This window comes from Parambassis ranga, chromosome 2 (genome assembly GCF_900634625.1).
Source record: "Parambassis ranga chromosome 2, fParRan2.1, whole genome shotgun sequence".
NCBI classification, from domain to species: domain Eukaryota; kingdom Metazoa; phylum Chordata; class Actinopteri; family Ambassidae; genus Parambassis; species Parambassis ranga.
This window is the reverse complement of record NC_041023.1, coordinates 4350208-4375373: the sequence shown is the minus strand read 5'-3', so window position 1 is coordinate 4375373 and position 25166 is coordinate 4350208. Positions and strand designations below refer to the sequence as shown.

The following is a 25166-nucleotide window of genomic DNA, read 5'->3' as shown; positions in this document are numbered from 1 at the left end:
GTGAGAGCAGCCTGAATCCTCCTCAGAGTTCATCCCAATCACTTTGAATGTGTGGGAAAAGAGCCGACTCGTCCTTTAGTTTCTGGCAGCCTGCGTAGGTGCCTTTGGATGATCCCACACCGTCAGTGCACAGCTGATAAAAACAGATAAACAAGTGCACCTGGATCCTTTGGAGACGGCAGCAGGTTGCGTCATCTCTCTTGATAAGAAACGTCTGGGGATGGAAGATATGAAGCGATTCTATTAGGTCGACTCGGAGGAAATAACAGATTCTGTACGGCTCAGAGAATTTTAACCACACCGATTAAAAGCTAAATATATTTAACATCAAAAATGTATCAACTTTAGCCTTTGTTTTCTCTTTGTTGTGGTTCTCAGATGTTATCCTTTGTGTTACTTTCAGCTCTTCTCACTTGTTTGTTTAGCTTTAGTGCTAGAGTACTGTTAGCATAGTCACTAGCAAGTCCTGCTAACAAACCACAAGTAGATCTTTGGTTGCACATGCTGGTTAGGCTGCTACATAGCATGCTAACTGCTACAGTGCTAGCTGATGTGTATGGTTACCATGATAGCTAACAAACAAACACATCACAGAGTTAAGAAGAGCAGTGAAATAACTTAAATGATGTGAAATAGATTTTTGTTTGAACAAAAACAAAATAATCTGCTGACCGTCCTTCTCTCTCCGCTTCTTTGCAGTTAACGAGATCATCAGGAACGACCTGTCGAGCATCTCCGTCCACAGCCACGCGTAGTTTCCCATCATCCCCAAAAACTGACACACGCAGAAAGGGAAGCAACAAAAACTGACATTATGCTTGATAACATGCTCGGACTTCAGCATGCAGGAGCAGCCAGATGACCAGGGTCCAACATGTGCCTTGTTTTTTATATATAATGCCTTTACATAGTTACCTATAGGAGGAATAGATCACATGACTGACATGTACATGAAATATGTAGCAACCGAACCTGCCATTCTGTACCACACTGCTTCTAGAGGACCAAGATCTTTGTAAATACGTCAGTGCCTGTGGATGGTATGATGTGTATATAGCGGAAGCTCCAGTTTGCATATCAGACTGTTTTAAAGCAGAAGTGCCTTGTATTGACTGGAAACAAAAAAAACATGGCCGCCGCCGGCTTCACGTATTCAACCTCAAACATGTAGAGTGAAGGCGACCTGAACAGCGAGCTGACCGAGAGGTCCCAATAAGGTCGTAGCAACAAAAACCCCAAATGTACTGAACTGATCCTGGAGTGTTTAGATCCTCATGAGTTCAGTCTGTGGCCTGAGTCAGAAGGAGTTTGTCATATGTTCATCAGTGTTGGAACTAAAGGACAACATCAGCCTGCACACAGTCTGCTCCCGAGGTGTCGACACTGGTGGAGGACGCTTCTTCTGACGAGGCCCTGAAAATGATCCCTAAAGGCGAACTGCATCGCCACTCAGACGACCACCGACAAGATCAACAATCTAACAGGAGCATGACCACAGTAAAGTCCAAAAGGCCGTGGTCCTTCAGCTCATTTTGCAAGACAATCGCCCTGTTCTGAGGTGGATCCTGATGGACTTCTGCAGCAGTTTGTAACCATGGAACCAAAGAACAATCCACACAAGAGTCTCCAAATCCATGAGGTCCTCATCAAAGCGACGGCCTCTGTTTCCTCGGTGCTGCAGGTGGACGCCCTGGAAAAGCCTCTCACTCTTACAGAAGCCACCATCGTCCAGCACGTCTTCTCAAAGATGAAGACGAAGTTCGGTGGCTGCCATTTTGACAGTGATGAAGATCTCAGCCTTCTGCCTTAGGCCAGAAATCAGTCACATGTCATTGGAGAATGGTTAACAATTTATTTAGTTCTTTAAGCCTCATTATTGTTCAGAAAGAATAACTGAATACTTTTTTCTCACAAACAACTAGAAGCACTTAACCCTAACAACATGATTGGCACTTAAAGACCCAGTTTTACATTTTTGATCCGTTCCTAAAGAACATTTTAAAGAGAACTGAAACAAACAGCACACTAACTTCACAGCAGGAAGAGCTCTGCAGCCAGCGAGCCTCTGACCGCAGTGACCTGCTGACTGCAGTGACCTGCTGGCTGCAGATCTTCTGGTTCATCAACAAATCATCTCAGTTTTGACAAAGTTGGACGTTCATGACTCCCTGGAAGCTATGCAACACACAGGTAGAATGTAGCTCTGCTCCAAAGAACAGCTCACAGCAGTGAACAGCAATACAAATATATTCATGTTAAATGATTTGTTTGTCTTCATATTTATTCTCTTAGCATGTGCTCTGTGTATCCATGCTTATCATCAGCTTCTTACCTGCATACTGTGGTTTATGTACTAACTTTTAAAGTTTTGTATTTATGAGTCTTAATCTTTGTAACTGACGAGCATGACAGAAGCCATACTGAGTGTTTACTGAGGGGGTTCATGTCCAGCAGCAGGTCGTACCTGTGCTGTGTGACATGTGGTGCGTTTGTCAATAAAGATGCTTTCATCTCTTTTTTCTGCCTCTCTGCACTTTCATTTTCAAAGGCACATCTCTGGATGGAGGTGTGCTCCGGTGGCCGTAGGCTGCCATGTATATATGAGGAAGAGCAGGAAGGCATGTTCTCACTGCCTTAGGCTTTCCACATATATACATAGAATGGTAGGAAGGTGTACATGCATTAACGTGGAGTTCTGTCCTCCTCATCTAAGCCTTTCCTCCCTGGAAGGTGTGCAGTCTCTGCCTTAGGCGTTCAACATGGAGGAGCATCAAGGTGTTTTTTCCTACCTTAGGCTTCCTATGCATGCACATAGAGGACAGGAAAGGATGCTGCTCCTGCCTTAGGCTGGTCAGAGGGACATCATGGTATGTTTTCAGCACCTTAGGCTACCAAGTATTCACATGAAGGCCTATGTTGCGCTCTCCTTCTCCTTAGGCTTTCCGTGTGTGCATATGGAAAACTAGTAAGTCACATATCTTCCTGTATATGCTGCGTGTCATGTTCTGTCAGTGATCCAGACCGACATAAAAGTTAAAGTTTCTCATGGAGGCTTGAGACAGAAACATATGCAGCCTAGGACTGCAGGCTTATTTGTTGAGTTGTGTATACAGCAACATATATACAGTGTTCGATTGCAGCTAAAACAGGAAGTTATCTACAGAAACTCCTCTCTGCTGCCTGCTGCAGCACTGACCCCTGGTGGCCGGCTGGATGTGTGTTCCTTTATGTCTGATTGAGTCACAGCCACAGAGCTTTACATCAAACCTGCTATCATGAAAATCAGGACGTGTTTTGTTGGCTTTGTCTGTCGGCCTCGCACCTGTCTGACGCCTGCTAGGAAAATCAGTCATTAGTCAGAGTCATTAGTTGTTTTTTTTTAACCCCAGTTTGTTTAAAGTTCGTCATTCTTTGGTTTCTGTCGAGCAGCAGCTGCACACTCCTGGTAAGCTCTTTACATTTAAACCTTTCATTATAAATATGTCATTTCCATACATTTTACAGATTTTGTTCCTTCTTCTTGTGTTATTGTTTGACAGACAGAGTGTTTCTTACTTCCAGGAACTGCAGATAAGATGGAGGGAGAGTCCAACCAAACCCACAAAGAGGTCTGTCTGTTTGCATCGGGTGGAATGAAGTTCCTGGTTTTCATCGATGTGATCACTCTCCTCATCGGGAAGCCGGTCATGACTAAACTTCTGTGGATCACCGTCGCCTCCAAGAAGCCCGCTGATATCCTCAACTTGAACCTGGCGCTCTTCCACAACCTGCAGTACTACGTGTGCATGCTGCACCTGGTGTTTCTGCACGTGTGGCCGAGCGTTCAAGCGCACGTCCTCAAGGTTCTGCTGGTGTACGCACAGACAGGAGGACCCATGAGTCTGTGTCTCATCACTGTGGAGCGATACGTGGCCGTGATTCACCCGACGTCCTTCTACCTCCTGAGCAGGTACAGAGTGCGGGAGGCCGCTGCTGTGGCTGTGTGGCTCATGTCTGTGAACGTAGCTTTGGTGACTCTGGACGGCAGCACCAGACTGTCGGACATCATTGTCAAAACCCTGCCGATGTGTGTGATGGTGGTCATGTCTGCGGTGATGCTCTGGTGCAGCATGCATGTGGCGAGGGCGCTGATGAAGTCCGGCCCGGGCGGAGACAAGCTGCACCCGATGAAGAGGAGAGCCTTCAGAACCGTCTGCGCCACCAACAACATCAGCCTGTTCTGCTACGTCCCAGTGGCGGCGATGCAGAGGTTCAGGTTCGTGGATGAGGGGTGGTACGACTGCACCCTGACACCTCTGTGCATCATGCTGCTGTCGGCCGCCAGCGTGGTTCACCCGCTGTTCTATCTGTTCACCCAGGGCGAGCTGTTCGCCTGCTTCAGGCAGAGAAAGAAGGCTGGGTGACTGACCTTTGACCTGAACATACAGCAGCAGGGCTGGTATCGTGTAATCAATCAGATGATGTGTGTTTGCTTCTTAGCCTGATCTTAATGTGGGGAAAACATCATTTTAAATATAATCTGTTAATTATTAAAAGTGTGTGATGCTGAGCTGATGAAAATAAAACGTGTGTGAAGTGTCAACTGTCATTTTTGAAAGGTCTCAGTGAGCCGAATGCATCAAACCATGAACCACAACTCTGCGGCCTTCCTAACCCTAACCCTAGTTATGACCCTAACCCTAACCCTTAGTTCTACATCTGGGCCTGCAGCTCCCTCAGAAACACCAGCTGGCTGCACCTGCTGCAGGAGGATCATGGTGAGGTGGTCAGATGTCAGACTGGGTTCAGATGGAGCTCCAGCAGCTGATGGAACTGATCCAGGCTCAGGATTTGAATTCTGACCTGTCAATCATTTATATATTGTCAATAAACAGAGCTGTACTGTCCTTGAACAGGTCTGTGTATCATTGGTGTTCAGACTGAAGTAGAGCAGGTAGCTGTGTGTGGTGATGTGAGGGAGATAAATATAGACTGCTCTGTAACAAACAACGGAGGAAGATTCATATTAAACATTCCATGCTAACTGTGTAGCATCGTACCATTGTTGGTTTTAGCTTTACAGCAGCTGATCAGTAATAAACAGGCAGCTGTCTGTGCAGTAACACTGATCTAAATGTGCTGAGTATTCACAACATTTAGAGCAAAGAGTGTGCAGCATCGTGGCAAACAAATTCAAATTAAAATTATATGAAATAAAAAATAAAAATAAAGTTATATAAATAGTATGAAGCGATGTTTTCATATGCTAACTTTTTGCAATAATTTCCACATTTGTTGTTTATATTTCTTATGATGACGTAACGTGATTTTTCACCTGTGAGTGAGTGATTGACAGCTCCGTACTCGGATCGCTGACGGGCTGTTCGGAGCCTCAGCAGCAGCATGCCGTATGTTTAGACTTTATAATTGTTATTTTCTCGTCGTTTGTCACGTATGTAATTGTGCTGCGTCCTTACGGACCCTCGGTGGATTCACACTGAGTGTATTCGGTGAGTTAAAGTTCATATTGTGAGTACCGAATAGCAATAAACTCTGCTTATAGTTAGCAGTTAGCTGTTAGTACGAGCGTTTGCTAGCTAAACACGCTGAGCCGAACTGCAGCTAGCAGACGGCTCGGTTAGCTAGTTAGCGTGCTAGTTAGCCGATAGCACAGCAAGTGTTCCAGTAAGCTACAGCTAAACAAAGCCTGTACACTGAAAAAGAACACAATGTAAACACAATTAGCACCTATAGTTAGCATCACAATAATGAATTTGAAAACCACAGTTACTTTGGATAAATCTATTTTATACTTTGATCTGTTAAATGAATTCTATGTAGTGTGTTTTTGAAAACTAAAAGCAGCGTTGATAGTTAGATTACATCTTTATATTTTAATAGATCACCATACAGAGGATTAAAACATCAATACATCTGGAGAAAAAAATAAAAGATAATAGATGCTCACAATTTATGTAAAAAGTTTTTTTCCGGACAAAAAAATATGTATAAACATTAGCCCTAAAATATTTGTAATCATTTTATTAAAACTGTAAGCATTAAACACAAGTGTTTAAACAAAACATAAAGTGTTTTATTGTCTAACTAAATCATTTCAGCAGGCCATTCATTTGAGCCACACAGATTCACATACTCTCTGGAACATATACCACAACATGTGATGGATGAACAGGCCTGTTAAATAGGCCTGTTTTGCCTTCGGTCTCTTCCTTCAGGTACATTTTGTGTTGCAGGGGTCTCCTGACGAAAAGTAGCCATACACGTTGACCAGAGGAAACATGGTCACAGCTCCCAGCAGAGAGCCCAGCTGCACCACAGCTCCACACCACACGAGGGCGCTGTGGCCCTCTTCACGCAGGATCACGCCGATAATCACCTTCACATAGGACAGAGTGAGAATGAAGAGGATCCAGGCCAGCACCTGTGGATGCAGAGGGAGGTGAGTGCTGAATGTTTGAGACCTCCTCTGTGTGTCCAGCTGTGTGAAATGTTTTATATTATTACAGGTGTGAACGAAAAGGAAACACACTCACAATGATGGTGCCGCCTGCAGTGTCATTCACCATCAGTGGACATGGACTCAGCACGGCCATACCCATTATATAAGCTCCAACTGCACTGCCGATCCCTGTCAGAGCTCCCATGAGAAGCAGGGATCTGCGAGGAAGAGGTGAACACAGATAATAAATGAAACTAGTTTGTCTGTCTGTCTTTTCTAAAATATGTTTGTGTTGCTTTCTTGGTGTCTCACTGACCTGATGGGGAAGAACATGGCGATGAAGCAGGCCAGCGGGTTGGACAAGGCAGCCAGCGCGACTGACAGGTGATAGGTGTTGTTCCCGTATGGCAGGCATGAGTAAGACTGCACCGAGGGGAGCACGGTGTTGGACAGAGCGTTCACCCAGGCCAGGACCACAAAGATGTAGCAGACCTGCAGCCAGCTGTAGGAGCCGGTGCCGAAGCTGCTCCTGGGCTTCTGGTTTGCGGGCCTGTACGGGTCCATCATGGGCTTCTTCTCCGCCCAGTTGCGTTTTTTCTGAGCTGGCTGCTTCACGCCGTTTGTGTACCTGCTGCTGGGGTGCTCCCGGGCCACAGACGGATGGTAGTTGAGCAGCAGGAAAGCCAGCAGGCACACCAGCATCATGGCGCTGAGGAAGAAGAAAAAGGCCTCAGCGGAGAAGTTCGCAGGCTGATACTGGGCCTGGAGGTCAAAGGTCACGGCACCGTCGGAGCTGTTGAGGGTGTGGTTCAGAGACTGTGTACTGTTTATGCAGTGGACTACACCCACGCCCTGGACCAGAGCCACCAGAGCCGGCAGCAGGCCGCTCACACCCTCCCCGATGTAGTATGTGGTCAGATACTGAGGCTGGAGGCGCATCGTGAAGGGCAGGAAGGTGACGGAGGAGGTGCAGTCGACCACCGCCAGGAAGAACGTTAAGACAAAGAGTGCCACACTGCGGGAAGCACCGGCTACGACCACAGGCTCCTTCCAGAAGAAACCCAGCAGGAAGCTGGCCACGGTGCCCAGGCTGATGATTGTATATATGACCGCCGTCTCGTTCAGAGCGCCCGGCCGGAAGCGATGCATCAGAGTGACGAAGAGTGGCCCGATGTTGGCCATCTGGATGATGACGGAGAGGTACGACGGCAGGTACCAGCCCTCTGGGATCTGAGGGACAATGAGAGGCAGCTCCACCCACAGGCCATTGATGGAGACCCAGGAGCCCATCCCGAAGAGACACGTCAGCAGGTGGGTGAGGAGGGACATGGTGGAAACTAATGACACAGATTTCAGTATAATATTTAGAATTTTAGCATGATGACATCAGAGTGTAGCAAACATAGCACGCTAACGTTAGCTTTAAGCTCAAAACGCTCTCCTCACAGGTTAACTGTAGACTCATAATCTGACTTAAAAGGGAACAAAATTTAAATTATATGTCTATAAATTTTAGTTCAGCTTATTGACATTCGCTGGTAAAAAATAATTTATTGCATAATCTGGACAGATTATTAGTCATTGCACAGCAGCTGTGTGAAAAATTATTGTTAATTAATTAATGTTTCTTTGTTTATAGTAAAAACTAAAAACTTATGATTAACTCTTATGATTATAAATGTTACCTGCCCTGTTGCAGCAGAAAATAATCTAATAATTGAAATGGATTTAAGACACTGGGATTAATGTGTCACCACTCTGCTCTGCCAACATTCAGTAAAGGTGCAGTGCAGAACTTCGTTGGTTAATGTTTACTCTCGTTTAAGATGCTTCCTTTTTCCATGTTTCAGAGCTCTGTAAATGTTTTTTAATTTTGTGTCACGTTAGCAGACACACGTTAACATGCAGCCTGCAAGACTTTAGCCATGATTTGTTTTACTTGCTTACATATGCAGGGGACGGCAGGGAAAACGTGACCACCTACTGTAACTGTTACACAACCTGAGACAACATCTGACCGTGGTGTGTTTGAAAAGAAAATGCATGCAGTGGACGCTTTGATCATTAAAGAATTAGAGAGCAGCAGGTTAATGCAAAATATTAGCAGAGCAGAATATGTAAGAATTCAGTCAGATCAGATGTAACGTCACAATTTAACAGCAGCGCTGCACAGTAAAAAGTCTCAATATTTAACTGTTAAAAAGCACAAAAAGCAAGAGTGGACGGTTTGCATCTCTGCAGATACTCACATGCAGTTGGGCGGCTGATTTCCTGCAGACAGAAAGAAGCCAAAGTCCTGAGCAGTAAACTCTGTGTGTGTGTGTGAGAGCACTGAGGGATTAAACCCTCCTTGAGACAAGTGGGTGTGAGATCATGCAGCCAACCATAAAACACGTTTGGTCAACTGATCGCTGTCCTAACCTTAAATACCTTCACTGTCAGGACTCTGAGCACCGCTGATGGACACACATCACATGCTGCGGTCTGCAGGCGGCTCCCGGCGCTTTCTGAACGACCGCCACTCATTCAGGAATTCATTAATTCTGCTTAAGGGGATCATGGGAGCAGAGGTGAAAATGAGCGATGTGTTTACGTTTCATAACAACAACACATCATTGTTATAACTTTATGTAATCATTATTACAGCAAAACATCTGTGCTCATTGGGTTTGTTAAATCATTTAAAAGAATTGTTCAGTATATGTGTATTAAACCATTAGCTTAGCTTAGCATAGAGGCTGAACATGTTTACAGTGTGATCTCTGCAGCTGTGAAAACGATCAGTAGGCTGTGACAGTTTGGACCAGACCAGGCTCACCTCAGCCTTTGTTCTAAGATAAGCTAATAGCTTCAAGGCTTCATTGTTTTGCTAAAGTCATCTAGCAACAAAGGTCAGGTCTCAGGTGACCTCAGACTCCAAGATGGCTGCTCTGTGCGTCATACTTTTAAAAACCAAAATTTCGATTTTAGTCATTTTAATACACAAATGATCATTTAAATTGACACTGTTTGTGTACCTCATGAATGTAACTGGATCAATAATTGTCTCTTTCTTTCTGCCTGAAATGAGGTCTGATGGAAGGGGGCGGGGCTTCACATCGCCATGGCCGACCAAAATCTCCGACCTTCAACCTTCAAGGTAAACAGATCATTTCTTTAAATGCCGGTTTATCGAGTTCTCCTACAGACCTTAATGATAAATATATTATTACAGTATTAGTCTCTGAACTCTGCTGACTTAGACGAATAATTAATGTGTAAAAAAACTGAAGAAAAAGTCAAACCACAACATTTAAAATAAATGTTTATTAAGTGTTTTAATTATTTAATTTAATAATTAAAAAAACAGCATGAATCACAACAGCTTAAACAGTCCGTTTAAAATCACATAACACAGGACAGATTATTGATAAAGTACATAAAAGGCACTATTAACGGATATTTTTCATTTAACTGAATCAGCAGCTGTTAATAAAATAAAATAACCTTAGATATTAGTGCATATCAAAAATCCCTTGTTTACCAGAACTAGTTACTGAACAAAGTATTTGTTCCCTTAATACATGAACACATTCTTTACACGAGGCACTCGATCATCTGAGGGAACTTTACAGTAAAGTGGAAACTTTACAAGATTAGAGGAAGAATAAAAGTAAAGCGCTCGGCATTAGCGGCACGGAGAAAAACTTCTGGCATCAAATTAAGGAATGTGACTGCATCTAAGAGCTGTGTGTGTGTTTACAGATGCAGCAGAGCAAACGCTCAGAGGTAGACGAGCGAAACTGTCTCTAAAGTGATGTAGAAGCGTTTTAATGCGATAAGTTCTAAACAGTGACATTCTGACATCTGTCAGAACTGTGTAGTTCTAAATTAAAAATGAAATTAAAGATTTTCACAAACAAAAACAAAAAACAAAAATAACAAAACAAGTTGTCCTTAGTGCAACTACGAAGCTATTTTGGACTCATGTAACCAGCAGTCACATGACATAAAGCTGATTGATGTGAAGGACACGTTTGTTTCCTTGTAATGATAAAGGAAACAAGACATTTGTAATCTGGAGCCACACAGGATGAGTGAGTTCACTGCTGTTTTCCTGAGCGAGTAACTTTTCACATGATGTGTTCGGCAGCGGGGAAAGAAACCGATCAGCCGATGTTTTTCTGCCGTAAACAACTTCAGCCACAGAGGTTCTTTATAAGACCACAAAAAGCACTCGTGGTCTTTCTGCATCATATTTATCTTAGCTCCCCGCAGCCAGTGCGCAGCAACACAATGCCCCTTTCATCTGGGAATGTTTTTACTTTCACAGACGCAGAGGCCCCTGAATCTGGAGAGGATACCTCAGCTGCAGCGTGATCCTCACAGGAAAAATCAGGGCCAAGGAAGATCCGGCAATTCTCTCAGGAGCTGCTTAAAAGTGTGCCGAGACCCATTGTTTCCCTGGAGGGAGGATTGGGAGCTGAAATAACACACATCACTGCTAAGGGCATTTTTCCACGCAGTCCTGTCCTTTGGTAAACACAGAGTAGACGTTCACCAGAGGGAACATGACGAGCGCTCCGATGAAGGAGCCGGCCTGGATGGAGATGCCGCACCACAGCAGAGCGGCATGACCTGCCTCGTGAAGCAAAGTCCCAATGACCACCTTCAGGTAGGAGAAGAGGCCGGTGAAAATAATCCAGGAGACGACCTGCAGGGGGCACAAACAGCAGGAGGTCAGCCGACCAACATGACAGGAAGAAAGAACTGAAATGATCACCACCATATGGCTCCACGCAAACATGTTGTTCCCACATTTTTGTTATTTTCTGCCCACATTTTTATTGAGTGTTTTATTTATAAGTAGTTTTAATGTTTTTCCATTTTAGTAAATACGTAGAGAAGGTTGAAGCAAGGCGTCTGGACTTGTAGAGTTTTCTAGAAGACGTTTCGCTGCTCATCCAAGCAGCTTCATCAGTTCTAACTGTTTGGTGGGGAAACATGGTTTATATGTGGTTACAGACCTATGTGGGTGGGTCTGGGTAAAACTTAAAAAAACTTAAAAAACAATAGCACTAAATGTTTCCATACTTACCTGTGATGTTCTGGCTGACTGGGCCAGGTGTGTCTAACGACTGGCTAACGACTATGAAACTGCCGGAGGGGGACTGGTTGACAGCCCTTTGTTCTTGCTGTGATTATGTGCAAACTTCCTGGGAATGGATGGAATCACTGCATTGTATGTGGTAGAAAGATGATGTCTGAGGCCACCACCTCTGTTAAGGGAAGGTTTTTCCAGCTTAACATAGATGGCTTCCTTGACTCCTCTTTCATACCACCTTTCCTCTCTGTCTAAAATGTGAACATTGTTGTCCTCAAAGGAGTGTCCTTTGTCTTTGAGGTGGAGGTGAACAGCTGAGTCTTGTCCTGAGGAGGTGGCTCTCCTGTGCCTTAACAGCCATCTATGTTAAGCTGGAAAAACCTTCCCTTAACAGAGGTGGTGGCCTCAGACATCATCTTTCCACCACATACAATGCAGTGATTCCATCCATTCCCAGGAAGTTTGCACATAATCACAGTAAGAACAAAGGGCTGTCAACCAGTCCCCCTCCGGCAGTTTCATAGTCGTTAGCCAGTCGTTAGACACACCTGGCCCAGTCAGCCAGAACATCACAGGTAAGTATGGAAACATTTAGTGCTATTGTTTTTTAAGTTTTTTTAAGTTTTACCCAGACCCACCCACTGAGGTCTGTAACCACATATAAACCATGTTTCCCCACCAAACAGTTAGAACTGATGAAGCTGCTTGGATGAGCAGCGAAACGTCTTCTAGAAAACTCTACAGGTCCAGACGCCTTGCTTCAACCTTCTCTACGTATGATGACCTGGATGACTGAGAATCTTCATCAACATTTTAGTAAATGTAGTCCTATGTTTATCTGATTTTTTTGATCATCTGGTCCCACATTTTTACCCATTTGTTCCCACTTTGTCCCAATTTATCTACTCTTTGTTGTACAAAAAAATACACATTTATTATTTTGATATAATAAATATTCAAACAGAAATCTGTGAATAGAATCATTTACTCACCACTAAAGCTGCACCAGCAGGATGTCCATGGAGCGGAGGACAGGGGCTGAGTACTGCTAAACACATGAGATATGCAGCGAATGCTCCCCCCGCTGCAGACACCAAGCTCAGGCCTGTGGAGGACCTGGAGGACACAACAGTGGTCAAATGTAGCAGGTCACATCATAATACTGTCTGAGCTCAGTCTGAGGTCTCACCTGAGGACGACAAACATGGCCAGGAAGCAGGCCAGAGGGTTGGCGATGTTTCCGAGCACCACGGAGAGGTGAAAGGTCATGGTGCCGTACGGCAGACAGGTGAAGCTCTGCACTGATGGGAGCACTCCATTGGTGAGGGCGTTCGAGATGGCGAGCAGCATCAGCAAATAGATGTTACGCGGCACCCAAAAGGTCCGAGCGGCCTGCTGTACCTCCACCTGCACCTGCTCCTCAGACACCGGTGAACCTCCGTTGTGTAACCGGCGCGTCTCCTCTTCATTCTTCTCCTCTGCGGCGCCGTCAGACTCCTGTGACGCCGCATCCTTCTGTGACTGAGTCTGTCTTCTAGTCAAAGCCAGGAAGCTTAAAGCTGACAGTGAAAGCATCACAAACAAGAACCAGAAGAAGTTCTGAGCGGGAAAGTTCTCTTTGAGATACTCCGGCTTAGTGCCGTTCACACTTGTACACACCACCTTTCCAACGCCTTGTCCCAACGCCACGATGCATGGAAACAAGGCGCTGAAGCCCTGACCGATGAAGAACGTGCGAATGTACTGAGGCGGGTAGCGGAACATGAACGGCAGGAAGGTGACGTTGGAGGTGCAGCAAACCAAGGACAACACAAAGGTAAGGAGCAGGAACGGCAGCGACCTCTCCTCTCCTGCGATGACGACTCTGTACGACCAGAAGATGGCCAGGAGCGCGGACGCCACCACCGCCAGCAGCTGGATGCAGTGAATGACGAGGCGTTCGTTCAGCCGTCCCGGAGCGCAGTGATGTGTGATGGTCACTGCGATCGGTCCAAGGTTCCCAAACGCTATCAGCACAGAGAGGTAGGCGGGCAGGTTCCAGCCTGAGACAACAGAAATGATGAAGTCGCATAAACAATTTTAAATATAATTCACATGAAACAGTCTCTGCTCTTAACACCCACTCTTTGTTCAGTATTTCAGATTGCTGCAGTATATTTTTTTTTCATGCATGTATTTTATCAATCATTGATCAATTATCACTCTGTGTTGCAGCCTGTTGCTTGAGTGTTTACAGACACACACTCATATAAATACACACACACACACACATATATACATACTGTTATTTGTTCAAAAAGAAGAAAACAATTCTTACTAAATTCCCACTCCATTGTCTAGTCAACATGCTGCACTGTAATTATAATATATTTCCTATTAAACAAAGTGTGACCTCATATCACCCCCCCCCCCCCCCTAGGTTATCCAACTGTTCCAGAGCCACCACCCACATGACTGCAGTAACAATCATCAACAACAACAACAAGGATTCCAGCCAACACCAGTGGACCTGAATCCCTTCCTTCTCCTTATATTGTGATAAAACATGTCTTTAAATAAAGATTTGAACCTGTGAATATTTGTCTGCGGTTGTCCCCCTATCGTCATACCAGCTCACATTTACACGTTTATGGTAGGAAATTAGGTCACAGATAAATAGTCTAGAAATTGCTTTGTGTTGTTTACGACTGAGACGCTCCTTGTGATTTTCCTTTGAGTGTGTCTGATATGTGGACGTTTCCTTATACATGTTAAAATCCAATTAAATAAATAAAAGTTTGATCACAACTAAAACTATGAGACTGAACTATGTAATATTTAAAATCAAAAATAAACTTTCATATGTAAATAACCGCTGATATCCTGATTTCACGATAATAAAAATGTGTCACTATAATTATAAATACCGATTACATAAATGGCACACGGTGAAGTCTCCCTAAACCTGACTGCCTACTGTTTTGGGGAGTTAAATATTACACAGTGGATATATTATAGGATTAAAGAGGAAAAATAATAAATTGTAGTTTAATTGATTCTAAATAACAACATCCTTTTTTCTGCATGATATTCTGTAAAAATAAAGGTTGATCAGCTGATCAGTCTGTCCTCCAATGATCAATTTGACAATCAAACAGTAAACTAGAACACACACACACACACAGGTCAGCCACACGAGATTTGATTAGCACATGTTGCCATTAATCACATTATTAGAACATAAAGTTTGGGTTTATTATTATCATCAGTACTTCTGTACTGTGTTCATAAAGGTTAAAGTATGCACAGGTTGAACTTCTAACTAAAGCTGGGAGATCAATAACATCAGAAGCATAAATGATTCCCATATATTGGAGCTGCAATCGATCACTGGCAAAGAAAACAAGTTATTTTTTTTTATATCTAACTGTGTGAGCTTTGAACAGACACCATTATTGTAGCTACATTCCTCCAGTTTAACTGGTTAGCTAGCCAGCACCGTTAACCACAAGCTAGCACCGGAGGGTTTTCAGCTGCCAAAAAAAAAACCACAACAACCACAAACCTCTCAGATATTTAACAGAAATGTTGTGAGAGCAGACGTGCACGTCTGGAACCAAAGGCTACACATGTTGAGCGTGTAGTGTTCTCTGGAGGTTGGGACACTGACCTTCGGGCAGCTCGTTGACTACCACCGGCACCTCGACCCACAAACTGTTGACGGAAATCCAGGAGCCCATGGCGAACAGAGCCATCAGCCCGTGGGTCACCGCGGCACTGCTCCACCAACTGCCGGCCATGGTAGCTGTCACTCCGGCCAAAGAGAGAAAGAAGCAGTCGTTCACAGTTTGACTGTTAGTTTGTGTGAAACAATGCCCTCTGCCTCTTCGTCCACACACGCTCCGCACAAACCTGGAGAATGGTGGACACTTACGCAAAGTTCCCGCCCCTTCAGGTGCCTTCGCGGCGCCTCGGAACTTCCAACGTTCACAATTTAAAACAGAATTAAAGACGTATATAAACAGCGGAGTTACTAAATACACATCCTCGAAGTTTAATTAACTCAGCTACTGTATTATCTACTTACGCAACGAGTCATGTTACGTACCTGGTTGTGTAAAACAATATATAAATACGGTTGTAACGCTCTAGATTCCGATGGCTGCAAAGGCGCCATCATTACAAGCCATTGTTTCACAACCGACCTGATTACAGGGTGCGCTCGTCTTATCTGCCGCTCGCAGCTGATGTGGGCGGCATCACAAAAACATACAAAAAAATCAAACAAACTCTTAAAACACTTCTAAACAAGTAGACCCTACATATTTAGCACAGTTTATTTAAACAGTTTGTGGTGAAATATGTTGATAAACTATCTTAATCTCAGCTGCATCTTCACTTTATATTACTAACAGTGAAGTTTTCTTCCCTTTTTATTGATAATAATAATGTTAAATAATTAAATAAATCCTTATACTGTTATACTGTGACATTTGGCACAGTGACCCTGATAATCCCCTTCCCCGTTTCCTGTTTTCCCGGCTCACGTTGCTGATGCAGCCACAACAACAACACGCCCTTCAAAATGAGAAAAACACCAAGTTACATGAGCGCTGAGGCCACAATCCTATTTTACCTCCTAAATAAATACAAACGTGTGGACAACAGAGATGTTTAATTTGATGGTGATTCACTCACTAAGTGACTTCTGCATGATGACAGTGTTTACAATCTTATACAAAAACAGAATACTGTTTACATCTTAATAAGTTGCCATGCAAAGTAAATGGCATTATATCACAAGAACGGGCATAAAACAACTAAAGGAATCTAACATGTTTACATGATGGAGGAATATAAAGTCTGACATTATCTGTGTAAAAATCATATGAGGAAGTCACATGTTCACACTGCCCTCTCCCAGCTGCTGTGGCTGGAGTGGTGCAGCTTCATTCTCCTGCTTTGGTTTAAGTTTTGTCTTTCTAGGCGCCCAAACCAGAGAGTAGCCTGGTTTGACCCGAGGAAGAGCGAGCTTCAGCTTCAACGCCATCTGTGTGGTGTTGTGGAAAACACCGTTTAAGTGTGGGTTTGCATTGTTGAGAACCATTTTCTGGTACAGGATCTCACATCGCAAACCTTCCCGCTTCTCAATGCGGGTCTTTCCATCGAAGCGCAGCAGCATTTTATCGACGTCCTGCTGCGACTTGCACGGCCCTCCGTTTCTGCTCACGACTGCCATGATGTAATCCTGATCCATGTTCTCCACCAGCTGTTCTTGTGGTGCCTTTTCTAGCTTCTCTCTCTGGTTCGTGTTTCCTTTCTTCGTCGGCGGACTGAAGTCTTCTACGTTGATGTCTTTTCTACGTTTCCAACCAGGCGATTCATCAGCGCTGTTGTCAGATAACACAGACAGGTTGTCATCTTCCTGGGAGCTGTCCGATGACAGGTCCCTGTTTGAGGAGCGTTTGGACGACTTGTCGGGTCTTTTCTTCTCGTATGGATATTCGTGGCCGAAGGGATACTCCGCCATCAGGACGGAAAATGTGCAACTTGTCAACTGCAAGCTCAAATCCTTCGAAGGGACTTGGGAAAATTTCCCTCCAGGCAGAAAGTCCTTCAGGTGTTCCTCTGTGACAGCAGCGATCACTTTTATCGTCTTCTTCAAGCAGGCTCTGATTAGATCTCTGTTGGTGTGCCACTGACCACAGTACTGAAACACTCCATCGAAGGTTTTCTCCTGCAGGGGGAACTGTAGGAACACATTCCGGTCTTCCTCTTCTGGTTCCAGCAACGTCGAAGGATCTTTGGACCAGTCGAGGAACTTCTGGTAGAGACAGAGGAGGTACTGACCGAAGAGCGAGTACTCTCCTTCACTCTTCAGGAGCTGCCAGTAAGGCCCGAGGATTTTACAGTAAACGAGGGCCAGCACACACACGAGGCTCTGAATCACTGAATCACTCGCATCTGCAGCCACACTCTCCAGTATGACATTTGGGCATTTGTCATTGTCCAGGGACAGCAAGTCAGAGAAGAAGAGAGCGGTCTCCTTGTGATGGTGAATGAGACCTGCAGCAGCTTCAAAGTAGTTGTTGAACCTGTTTGACTCATTCACTGCGAGTTTGGAGGGATTCTTCTTCTCCTCGCAGAAAGCCACCCAGTGCTTCCTGTAGTTTTTCCTAGCAGGAGTGCGAGGGCTTAGGATATCACAAGCCATGTGAATGTAGCGTGAGGTGGCACTTTCTGGCAAATTTACAAAGCTTTTGAACAGGGGAAGCTTGTCGCGGCCTAGCTTCTCCCCCGCTGAGGCAGTTATCTCCTTTTCAAAGCTCATGATCTGCTGCTCCACTGCATTGTGGAGGTCAACAAGGAAATTAGCGTTGTAGTTTAAAAACATGACAGGAGAGACAAATGCAATTTCTTCGCCTAGTCCTTCGAGTTGTTTCTCAAACTCTGCCATGGCTGGGTGCTCCTTGCATGTCAGAGCATAGTGATTTTTCAGCAGGTCCAGGGACACCTGGCTGGATGCTTCAGTCTTACCCCCATACACACTGGTCAGCTTTTGGACAGACAGCATTGCAATGTCCAGCAGCGTCAGAGCTTCTCCTTTGTTAGCCGAGGATTCGTCTCCACTGTTAGATGCAGCCACGTCCTCATCATCAGTGGTGTCATGTTCCCTTCTTTTTTTCCTCACCCCCTCTCTGTTCCTCTCGAGCGCCTCCCCCTGCATGATTTCATAATCCTCACATTCCTCCTTAACTGTGACCTTTTCATAATGCGAGCTGTCATCTTTCTTCGTGCGCTTCTTCACAACGATCTTAGGTGATTTTTTTCGAACCAGTTCAAACGGACTTTGAAGCAGGTTTTCTATGGCTGCGTTCCTCCTGTGACTTCTTGTTTCATGATTGCGACAGAAGATTTTTAACTTTTTTATCTTGCCCCTGAGGATTTTAAAATCCCTTTGCATATCCCCATTCTTACAAAACTCAGGGTTGAAGTTTCTGAGCCAGGAAACAAGAACGATGGGGGAAATCTTCTCCCTGGCGGCAAAGTTATTCAACTCAAGAATCAATCCATTTGTGACTTCAATGGACTGCGCCCGTTCTGAGAAATCTCTCATTTCCAGAAGGTGCTGTCGTTCAACTCCGATGCTGTCACATATCGGGCCGACAAAGTTAAAGCTGACTTCTGATTCCAGGAAAGCCAGCCTTGCATCACTTCCTAGACTCAGTGTGGTGGCGATGCCTCTCTCAATCAAACGACGAAAGTCAGCTGAGTGATGGCCGGGGAAGATTCTCTTGAGCCAATCCAAGATGGCGAGCCACGGAAAATTATTGTCCTCTCTCATTAGTCCAACTTGAATCAGGAGTCTGTTCTTACATGGTGCTGCGTGAAGCTCCAGTCCCTCTCCAGTCTGAGGACCAATAAAGTCTGCAACAAGCTTCCAGTAGTACTCATCTCCTGAAAATCAAAAGAAAAAAAAAACAGTTACACACCAGCATTATGTTGACTTTTGTATTAAATAACAACTTCACTTCACAGCTGCTTGCTCTCAATGTACTCAGACTTACTCAGATTAACTTCAGTGACAGCTGCTTTCCCACATAGGGAAAAATTTTGACCCTCTTCCATTGTGTGCTGCGTTAAAAGAGACACAGATGTAATTCTTTGCATGCAAAGAGCAACAAGAAGATATCAGGTGTGTGCTTCATCAGTATACCATCAGTATACAGTATAACATCCTAATAAAATTATAAGACATTCCAATAATTTACATGTATTCATGTATAACATTTAAAATGACTGACTTATAATAAATCACCTATACATTTTTTATTCTTACTTTTCCCTTACCTTTTAAATATAATGTTGCAAAACCTCTGTACAATTGTTTGATTTTATTATGGCAGAACTGTTTTATTACTGATACTTAAGTCAGAATAACCTTGTAACTTCCTTAAAATGGGATTAAAACACTTTATGTGCCACCTTGTGGGAGATGAGGGTCCAGGCTAAGCAATGAACCCTCCCTCCCACCACCTTTGTATTTATGTAACTAGTAATCAATATGTAAGAAAAACATTTTTAAAAAAAAATAGATATTTAAACGTTTTTAGTGGATTAACAGACAATTAAAGATGTATTAAGACAACAAGACAACAAGTAACGGACCTAACAAAGCCAGTGGCTCTCTTTGGGCGAGCGTAAAACACTGCAAAGAAAAGTGCTGGTCGAAGCTGGAGGAGGTAATGTCAGGACCATTTTCTCCCAGAAAGTCCAGCTCATGCTAAAGCACTACTGTTTTGTCACATTGATTGATGTTAAATCAACTTAGAAAAGTTGGGAGGAAGTTACAGTAGACGGTATTGTTTGTCTGATGACATGTTGTTGCCTTTTCTGCTGCCTCCCCACACACAATGGACATGAGGAGATTCCCAAAAAAGACATGGAGAGTTAGAGTTGTTTTCAGCATTAACCCATATAATGAGGCCAGGTTAGCTCCTGTTAGCCTGCTAGCGTCAGCCTCGCCTAGCCAGTGCATATAAATGTAATGTACCGTCAGGACACAGTGGTGCACTGTATTAACAGGGAAACACTGATGTAGCAGATAAGGCAGTGCATCATTATAAACACATCCACAAGGTTTGTTGTGAATTCAGCAGTTTTATAAGCAAGTAAAAATAAAAAAAATGCATTTTTTGTAAGTTAGTATTTTTAGTGTTTCAGTATTATCTGCATTAAGCAGAGTTTGGTTCATGGCCCAACGACTTTTTGAAACTCAGATGATGAGAACTGTGTTAAATCAACATGCTGATGTTATTTCATTGATGATATATATATTTTAAAGCTCACTTATATTGGTTGTTAATTGAAAAGTAAAGCACAATCTATCTCCATCTCTCTACTCCATATTTGGGGTTGGTACTGAGAGTGAGTCAGAGGCAGGGCCATCATGTAGGGCCAGTGGAGGAAGTTCTATTGCTGAGGTGAGTGATGACGGGAAAACTCTATCAGGTGGACATGAGGGAGATTTGCCAGTCTCTGTAAATGAGAGAAGGCGGCAGATATGGAGGCTTTGTATCATCTGTTAGTGTAGTGCCACCAGTGTGGTTGACAAAACTGTTTCACTTGGAATTAGTTTCTGTATGTTTTTTTTTTTAAATAAATGAGTTTTTGTTGAATCCGTCTCTGAAATAGTCATTAAGTGTTTACTTCTGTAGGTAAAATAGGTGTTTAAAAACCTGTTAAAATCCGCAGGAAATTGCAATTACTTCATATTATTATATTATATTTCATAATATACTAATATACTTTTTTTCACCACCCACCCACAGAAGGTGTCTCCCCACATTTTAATACTTCCTACGCTACTGATTCAACCACTTTTATATGATTGCTAATTCGGCACTATCTCTGCATGCTAATGTTAGCTTTGTAAGCAACTTGCTAATATTAGCACCAACTTTACTAGCGTGAAATTCAGCATGCTAAACTGCAATAATCCGCCAATAAACCTAAACAGATTAGTCATGCGGCGTGTTACAGCATTTCCAAATAATTTCGCATGTACACGCTGTAAAAGTAAACATTTAAAAACATAACTTCATACCCAGAAACTGCAGCCGTCCTTCCCTCTCTGCTTCACAACACACGGTGGAGGAGTGAAAACAGTGGGCTGCTCTGTGATTGGTACAAGAATTGACCAATCACAGCGTGGTTGTGCAATGCATTGTGGGTCTACTGCGGAAGAATGGACAGTCCACTGTTTTTGAATTAGCAGCAGGTAATGTCAGATAAAAAGGCATTTTTATAATTACATAAAACGTTGTGTTGATATTATTTAAACTCCGCTGTAGGAATTATTTCTCTGACGTATTATGGTACGTCACGTTGTACGGCGAATCGTAAAGTAGCTTAGCTATATGGTTACAAGTAATGCTAGCTTCGTTAGCCCATTATATTATGAGTGAATTTGTAAAAGAAAGGTTATTGTGTTATGCATTGTTTGTTTTTTTCCTTCATCGTATTGCATATAATCGTCGGGTGTGTGGCTGTCGGTTCTTTTGTTTACAAACAAACGAGGATGCGCACGCAACTTCAAGACTTGGAAGGAAAACATCACTTTAATCTGATCATATTTAACTTTTAAGTTACTTTAAAGCACCGTTGCTCGTCATTAAAACACACCATGAGGCAAATTTAATCCTAAACTCCTCCACTTTTTCTCCTTAGCACACCTGACAGAGGATTGTGTTGTGCTGCAGTGGATTGTAGAGCTGTGTGATGTCACACTTAGCATCTGATGTCTGGTTTTCTTGAATTTAGGACAAGATAGCAGCTACAATGGACACATCTGGAGCAGAATCTTCGGCTCAGAGTGACAAAAAAGAAGACAGGGCTCCATCAGTTCAGGGGAAAGATGGACCTAAGCCTAAGAAGGCGTCTCTTAAAAGGACCAAAGACACAAAAAATTTTAAGAAGCACAAAAAGGCCAGAGTGTCCAGGCCTGCCCGGCTCGGCTACACCGTCCACCAAGGAGAAGATATGCTTCTTGTTATATCGAGCGCCACCTCTCAGTATGATGATTCATCCTGGGTTCCCAAAAAGAAGGGAAACAAAAAGAAGAAGTTATCTAAAGCAAAGTCAAAAGCCAAACAGGCTAAGAAAAAAACAGTCAGTGCTAAACCTGTAGCAGCCACCAAACCAGCTGTCAAGGAAGAGGAGGGGACGGGTTTGTGTGTGCCTCACTGGGAAGTCGACCACAGATGGGGCCAAAGTCTGCCGGAGGAGGTGCTCATCAATGTATTTAAGATGGTGGTCAGTCAAGATGGTGCTGTACCATTTCTATGCAGGTATGACCCCGTAAAATATCTTTTATTTTTTAAAATCTGATTTCAACATCAGTGTCAGACTCTTCCAGATGATGCATCCATAGATCCATTTTCAGCTGTAATTCTGGGGACAGTACACACAGTCTTTGTTGTGATTGTAGGGTGGGCAGAGTGTGTCGTCTGTGGAACGCGGCGGCCTCCAGTCCAGTCCTGTGGCGCAGGGTGACCGTGGGTCACTGCTGGATCACACAAGGGAAGAGCCAGCTGGCTAAAACAGAGAAGAGGATCAGAGACACCGTTGACTGGCTGGCACAGAACAGGTCTGTATGTTAATGACAAGGTTTTCTTTGTGTGAATTATTTTCAAGCTCTTATGTTGTTTTTTGTTTTGTTTTTAAGATTCTCTCAGCTGCGAGATTTCTCTCTCTGTCATTGGACGAAGAATGTTGACTATGCCTTAGAGGTAATATCATTAAGATTCAAGTGTAAACATTATTTTATATAGGTGAAACAGAAGTTGTGACATTCACCTTTTAGAGGGCAAAAATAGTATATGTCTAAACATTACATATCTGTGAAAACGTTTTGTGTCTCGTTTCAGGTTATTTCCCAGTTTTGTCCTCACCTGTGCTCCCTGAAGCTCTCTTACTGTACAGGCCTGACCATGAAGGGCTTCCAGAGCCTGGGCCTGCACAGCCGGGCTCTGCAGAGCATCAATCTCCAGTATTCAGAGGTACATGAAGCAGATCAGCAGACAATTGATATGAAAAAAACTGTGCTTTTTGTTCACTTGTGTGTTGTTTAAGCCTTTCTGTGCAGATTAATGTATTGATAAAATACTGTAAAAAATATTGGAAAGAGCTTTTGTATTTAGGTCCTACAGTAGAACTGTAATTGGGCCTTAAAAGTTAGGCCTGACCCGGCCCGACAAGCCCGGGCCCGGCCAGAGCTCAGCCCAAGTCCGTGTAACATGATAGAAATCAAGCCCACAGGTAAACTTGGATTTACAGTGTTAGACATCACCAGTTCTTTTCATCACAAACAGCAGATGGAGCCAATGTTCCACTCAATCACTGTTTGAATATCTGTTAGATGCACCTTAAACGACCTCTTTCTGCCACCAAGGAGAACAAGCTGAAGTCTTCCAGAGTGCCACTTGTCGCTCAGACATGATGATATACTGAACTGTGATTGTTGCTTCAGTTTCAGGTTGAAGGACTCCTGGAGTACCTTGAAAATCATGGGAGCCAGATCAGGCAAATATGGTTCACTCATGGACTAAAGAACGACAGACTTCTGTCTGCAATCACTGTAAGCCCTGTTTCACATATTTGTTACACAAAAGGCCACTGGACACATCATGTATTGCTTGTTTTTTCAGAGGGGCTGCTGTCCTGATCTGGAATTGTTGGAGGTCAACACCAAGCTGGACAGTAAGGACTCTGAACTTCCTGTTTGCATCCAGGCGCTACAGATGGCATGCCCGAAACTCAAGGTGAAAAGACTGCTACATGGCTACTGTATGTGTGTCCATCATTTCCCTTGATGTTGATTTATAGTTGAGACTTATTTACGCGCTTCTCATCAGACGTTCCGAATGCTGAATGTCAGACCTCTGCATAAGAGCATGCGTAACAGGGATTCAGCCCCTGGTTTCCCTTTACTGGAGGAACTGTGCATTGCAACCACATCCTTTTCCTACATGACCGACAAAGATTTGCTGGACATTCTGTTCAGCTCCACCAGACTGCGGGTGCTCGACCTGCGAGGCTGCTCACGAATCACACCATCTGGACTTGCAACATTACCCTGTCATGGTAGGCCCAAGTCATGAGGTTAATATTTTATATTAATATTTAAGTTAGTTAAACATGATTCTGATCATCTGTCTGTGATCGTCAGAGCTCGAGTGTCTCTTCTGGGGACAGTACTTCAGCAGCCATATTGCTTTGCATTCACCTAAGAAGGGGCTTCACATGGTGACCCAGAAGTGGAGTCGGACGCTGCAGCAGCTTGACATTGCAAATCAGCTCTTCACTGAGGAGGACTTGGAGTTAGCAATGGGTTACCTAACCCAGGCGTCTGAGGCCAACACGCTGCGCTCACTCAACCTCAGTGGGACCAGGATCACACCGAATGCTCTCAAGTAGGAAACGTTTTTAAAAGATGCTGCAAACTGAACAAATACCAATCATTCATACTTGTGAATTTTTTTTTTTTACATTTTGTTTTGCAGGTCAGTCGCTGGACAAATGATCGCTCTCGACTACCTCAACCTTTCATCCTGCCGCTATCTTCCAAGAGGCATGAAGAGAATTTACCGAGGCCAAGAAGACATTCGCCAGCTGCTGGACAAACTGGAGTAATTCAGAAATCACACCACAAATTTACAAAGCAGCCTTAAATACATTTCTTTGTGGATTATGTTATTTAGGAATATGGGTGCTTTTAAATCTCAGGCAAAGGTTTTGTATGCATACAGTTGGTGCAGTTACTTCGTGACCACTTCCTCGGAAGCAGAAAACAATGGATTGGAATTCAGTGGTGCTATTTATAAAAGCCAGGATCTGCCTGTTTTTTCTTTTAATATCTCATAACTCATTTTCATACTGTGTACAGGTAACATAAGAATTGACCACTGAATGGTTGGACTTCATCATCTCATTTTTCTTTTGATTTAAAAAAAACAAAACTTTTTTCTTTTCAACTGTGAAAATATTAAAAATAAAAAACACACGTCAACAGTGGTTTTCAGCTTTCTGCTCTTTTGTACAATCACACTAAATTTACAATATAACCCAATGGAACTAATGGAATCATGAATTAATTCACCTATT

General features: G+C 43.6%; 6 protein-coding genes and 2 long non-coding RNA genes across 11 annotated transcripts in view; 5 read left to right on the top strand and 3 right to left on the bottom strand.

Moving 5' to 3' along the window:
• Window positions 1-2145, top strand: part of nfatc1 (nuclear factor of activated T cells 1) — a 30919-nt gene extending 28774 nt beyond the window's left edge. For all 3 annotated transcript variants that reach the window (XM_028421526.1, XM_028421517.1, XM_028421509.1), the window contains exon 10: window positions 700-2145. In XM_028421526.1, the coding sequence (XP_028277327.1) occupies window positions 700-755 (56 nt within the window). In that variant the 3' untranslated portion in view covers window positions 756-2145. The remainder of the gene's footprint in view (window positions 1-699) is intronic.
• A 722-nt stretch (window positions 2146-2867) lies between these two features.
• Window positions 2868-4582, top strand: LOC114431966 (somatostatin receptor type 2-like). The gene is made up of 2 exons (XM_028399661.1): window positions 2868-2965; window positions 3562-4582. The coding sequence occupies exon 2, from the start codon at window positions 3576-3578 to the stop codon at window positions 4401-4403; it is 828 nt and encodes a 275-aa protein (XP_028255462.1). The 5' UTR covers window positions 2868-2965; window positions 3562-3575; the 3' UTR covers window positions 4404-4582.
• Window positions 4583-5354: 772 nt separating this feature from the next.
• LOC114451523 (uncharacterized) lies at window positions 5355-6906 on the top strand. Its single transcript, XR_003672203.1, has 4 exons — window positions 5355-5489; window positions 6234-6439; window positions 6507-6670; window positions 6768-6906. It is a non-coding gene; the product is annotated as an uncharacterized LOC114451523 (long non-coding RNA).
• slc52a3-2a (solute carrier family 52 member 3-2a) lies at window positions 6084-8803 on the bottom strand. The gene is made up of 4 exons (XM_028430158.1): window positions 8689-8803; window positions 6756-7776; window positions 6534-6657; window positions 6084-6421 (listed from the first exon to the last, which is right to left on the bottom strand). The coding sequence occupies exons 2-4, from the start codon at window positions 7766-7768 to the stop codon at window positions 6212-6214; spliced, it is 1347 nt and encodes a 448-aa protein (XP_028285959.1). The 5' UTR covers window positions 7769-7776; window positions 8689-8803; the 3' UTR covers window positions 6084-6211.
• An 18-nt stretch (window positions 8804-8821) lies between these two features.
• On the top strand, window positions 8822-10869 carry LOC114451527 (uncharacterized). The gene is made up of 3 exons (XR_003672204.1): window positions 8822-9009; window positions 9510-9578; window positions 10752-10869. It is a non-coding gene; the product is annotated as an uncharacterized LOC114451527 (long non-coding RNA).
• On the bottom strand, window positions 9731-15420 carry LOC114451515 (solute carrier family 52, riboflavin transporter, member 2-like). 2 transcript variants are annotated; one of them, XM_028430180.1, is made up of 5 exons: window positions 15172-15420; window positions 12712-13564; window positions 12515-12638; window positions 10920-11132; window positions 9731-10864 (listed from the first exon to the last, which is right to left on the bottom strand). In XM_028430180.1, exons 1-4 carry the CDS (start codon window positions 15299-15301, stop codon window positions 10923-10925), a joined length of 1317 nt encoding a protein of 438 aa, XP_028285981.1. In that variant the 5' UTR covers window positions 15302-15420; the 3' UTR covers window positions 9731-10864; window positions 10920-10922. The 2 variants fall into 2 exon arrangements, with proteins under 2 accessions (XP_028285981.1, XP_028285971.1); XM_028430170.1 differs by having other exon boundaries at window positions 9731-11132.
• Window positions 15421-16105: 685 nt separating this feature from the next.
• LOC114451490 (uncharacterized) lies at window positions 16106-21744 on the bottom strand. The gene is made up of 4 exons (XM_028430134.1): window positions 21737-21744; window positions 21109-21236; window positions 19070-19136; window positions 16106-18959 (listed from the first exon to the last, which is right to left on the bottom strand). Exons 3-4 carry the CDS (start codon window positions 19128-19130, stop codon window positions 16399-16401), a joined length of 2622 nt encoding a protein of 873 aa, XP_028285935.1. The 5' UTR covers window positions 19131-19136; window positions 21109-21236; window positions 21737-21744; the 3' UTR covers window positions 16106-16398.
• On the top strand, window positions 21209-24990 carry fbxl6 (F-box and leucine-rich repeat protein 6). The gene is made up of 10 exons (XM_028430145.1): window positions 21209-21282; window positions 21825-22351; window positions 22492-22650; window positions 22729-22792; window positions 22931-23062; window positions 23533-23640; window positions 23711-23824; window positions 23918-24146; window positions 24232-24475; window positions 24566-24990. The coding sequence occupies exons 2-10, from the start codon at window positions 21843-21845 to the stop codon at window positions 24693-24695; spliced, it is 1689 nt and encodes a 562-aa protein (XP_028285946.1). The 5' UTR covers window positions 21209-21282; window positions 21825-21842; the 3' UTR covers window positions 24696-24990.
• Window positions 24991-25166: the final 176 nt, after the last annotated feature.

What these genes read in the sequence shown, in the direction of transcription:
- LOC114431966 (XM_028399661.1), top strand. Translation starts at nt 3,576, where the DNA reads ATGGAGGGAGAGTCCAACCAAACCCACAAAGAGGTCTGTCTGTTTGCA.
- LOC114451490 (XM_028430134.1), bottom strand. Translation starts at nt 19,130, where the DNA reads ATGGAAGAGGGTCAAAATTTTTCCCTATGTGGGAAAGCAGCTGTCACT. An exon ending in TGTCACTGAAGTTAATCTGA is followed by an intron (nt 18,960 to 19,069) that starts GTAAGTCTGAGT and finishes TTTGATTTTCAG; the next exon opens with GAGATGAGTACTACTGGAAG.
- LOC114451515 (XM_028430170.1), bottom strand. Translation starts at nt 15,301, where the DNA reads ATGGCCGGCAGTTGGTGGAGCAGTGCCGCGGTGACCCACGGGCTGATG. An exon ending in AGTCAACGAGCTGCCCGAAG is followed by an intron (nt 13,565 to 15,171) that starts GTCAGTGTCCCA and finishes CTGTTGTCTCAG; the next exon opens with GCTGGAACCTGCCCGCCTAC. An exon ending in CTGCTGGTGCAGCTTTAGTG is followed by an intron (nt 11,133 to 12,514) that starts GTGAGTAAATGA and finishes TGCCCCCTGCAG; the next exon opens with GTCGTCTCCTGGATTATTTT.
- fbxl6 (XM_028430145.1), top strand. Translation starts at nt 21,843, where the DNA reads ATGGACACATCTGGAGCAGAATCTTCGGCTCAGAGTGACAAAAAAGAA. An exon ending in TGCAACATTACCCTGTCATG is followed by an intron (nt 24,147 to 24,231) that starts GTAGGCCCAAGT and finishes TGTGATCGTCAG; the next exon opens with AGCTCGAGTGTCTCTTCTGG. An exon ending in ATCACACCGAATGCTCTCAA is followed by an intron (nt 24,476 to 24,565) that starts GTAGGAAACGTT and finishes TTTGTTTTGCAG; the next exon opens with GTCAGTCGCTGGACAAATGA.
- slc52a3-2a (XM_028430158.1), bottom strand. Translation starts at nt 7,768, where the DNA reads ATGTCCCTCCTCACCCACCTGCTGACGTGTCTCTTCGGGATGGGCTCC. An exon ending in GCCATGTTCTTCCCCATCAG is followed by an intron (nt 6,658 to 6,755) that starts GTCAGTGAGACA and finishes TCTTCCTCGCAG; the next exon opens with ATCCCTGCTTCTCATGGGAG. An exon ending in CTGCAGGCGGCACCATCATT is followed by an intron (nt 6,422 to 6,533) that starts GTGAGTGTGTTT and finishes CTGCATCCACAG; the next exon opens with GTGCTGGCCTGGATCCTCTT.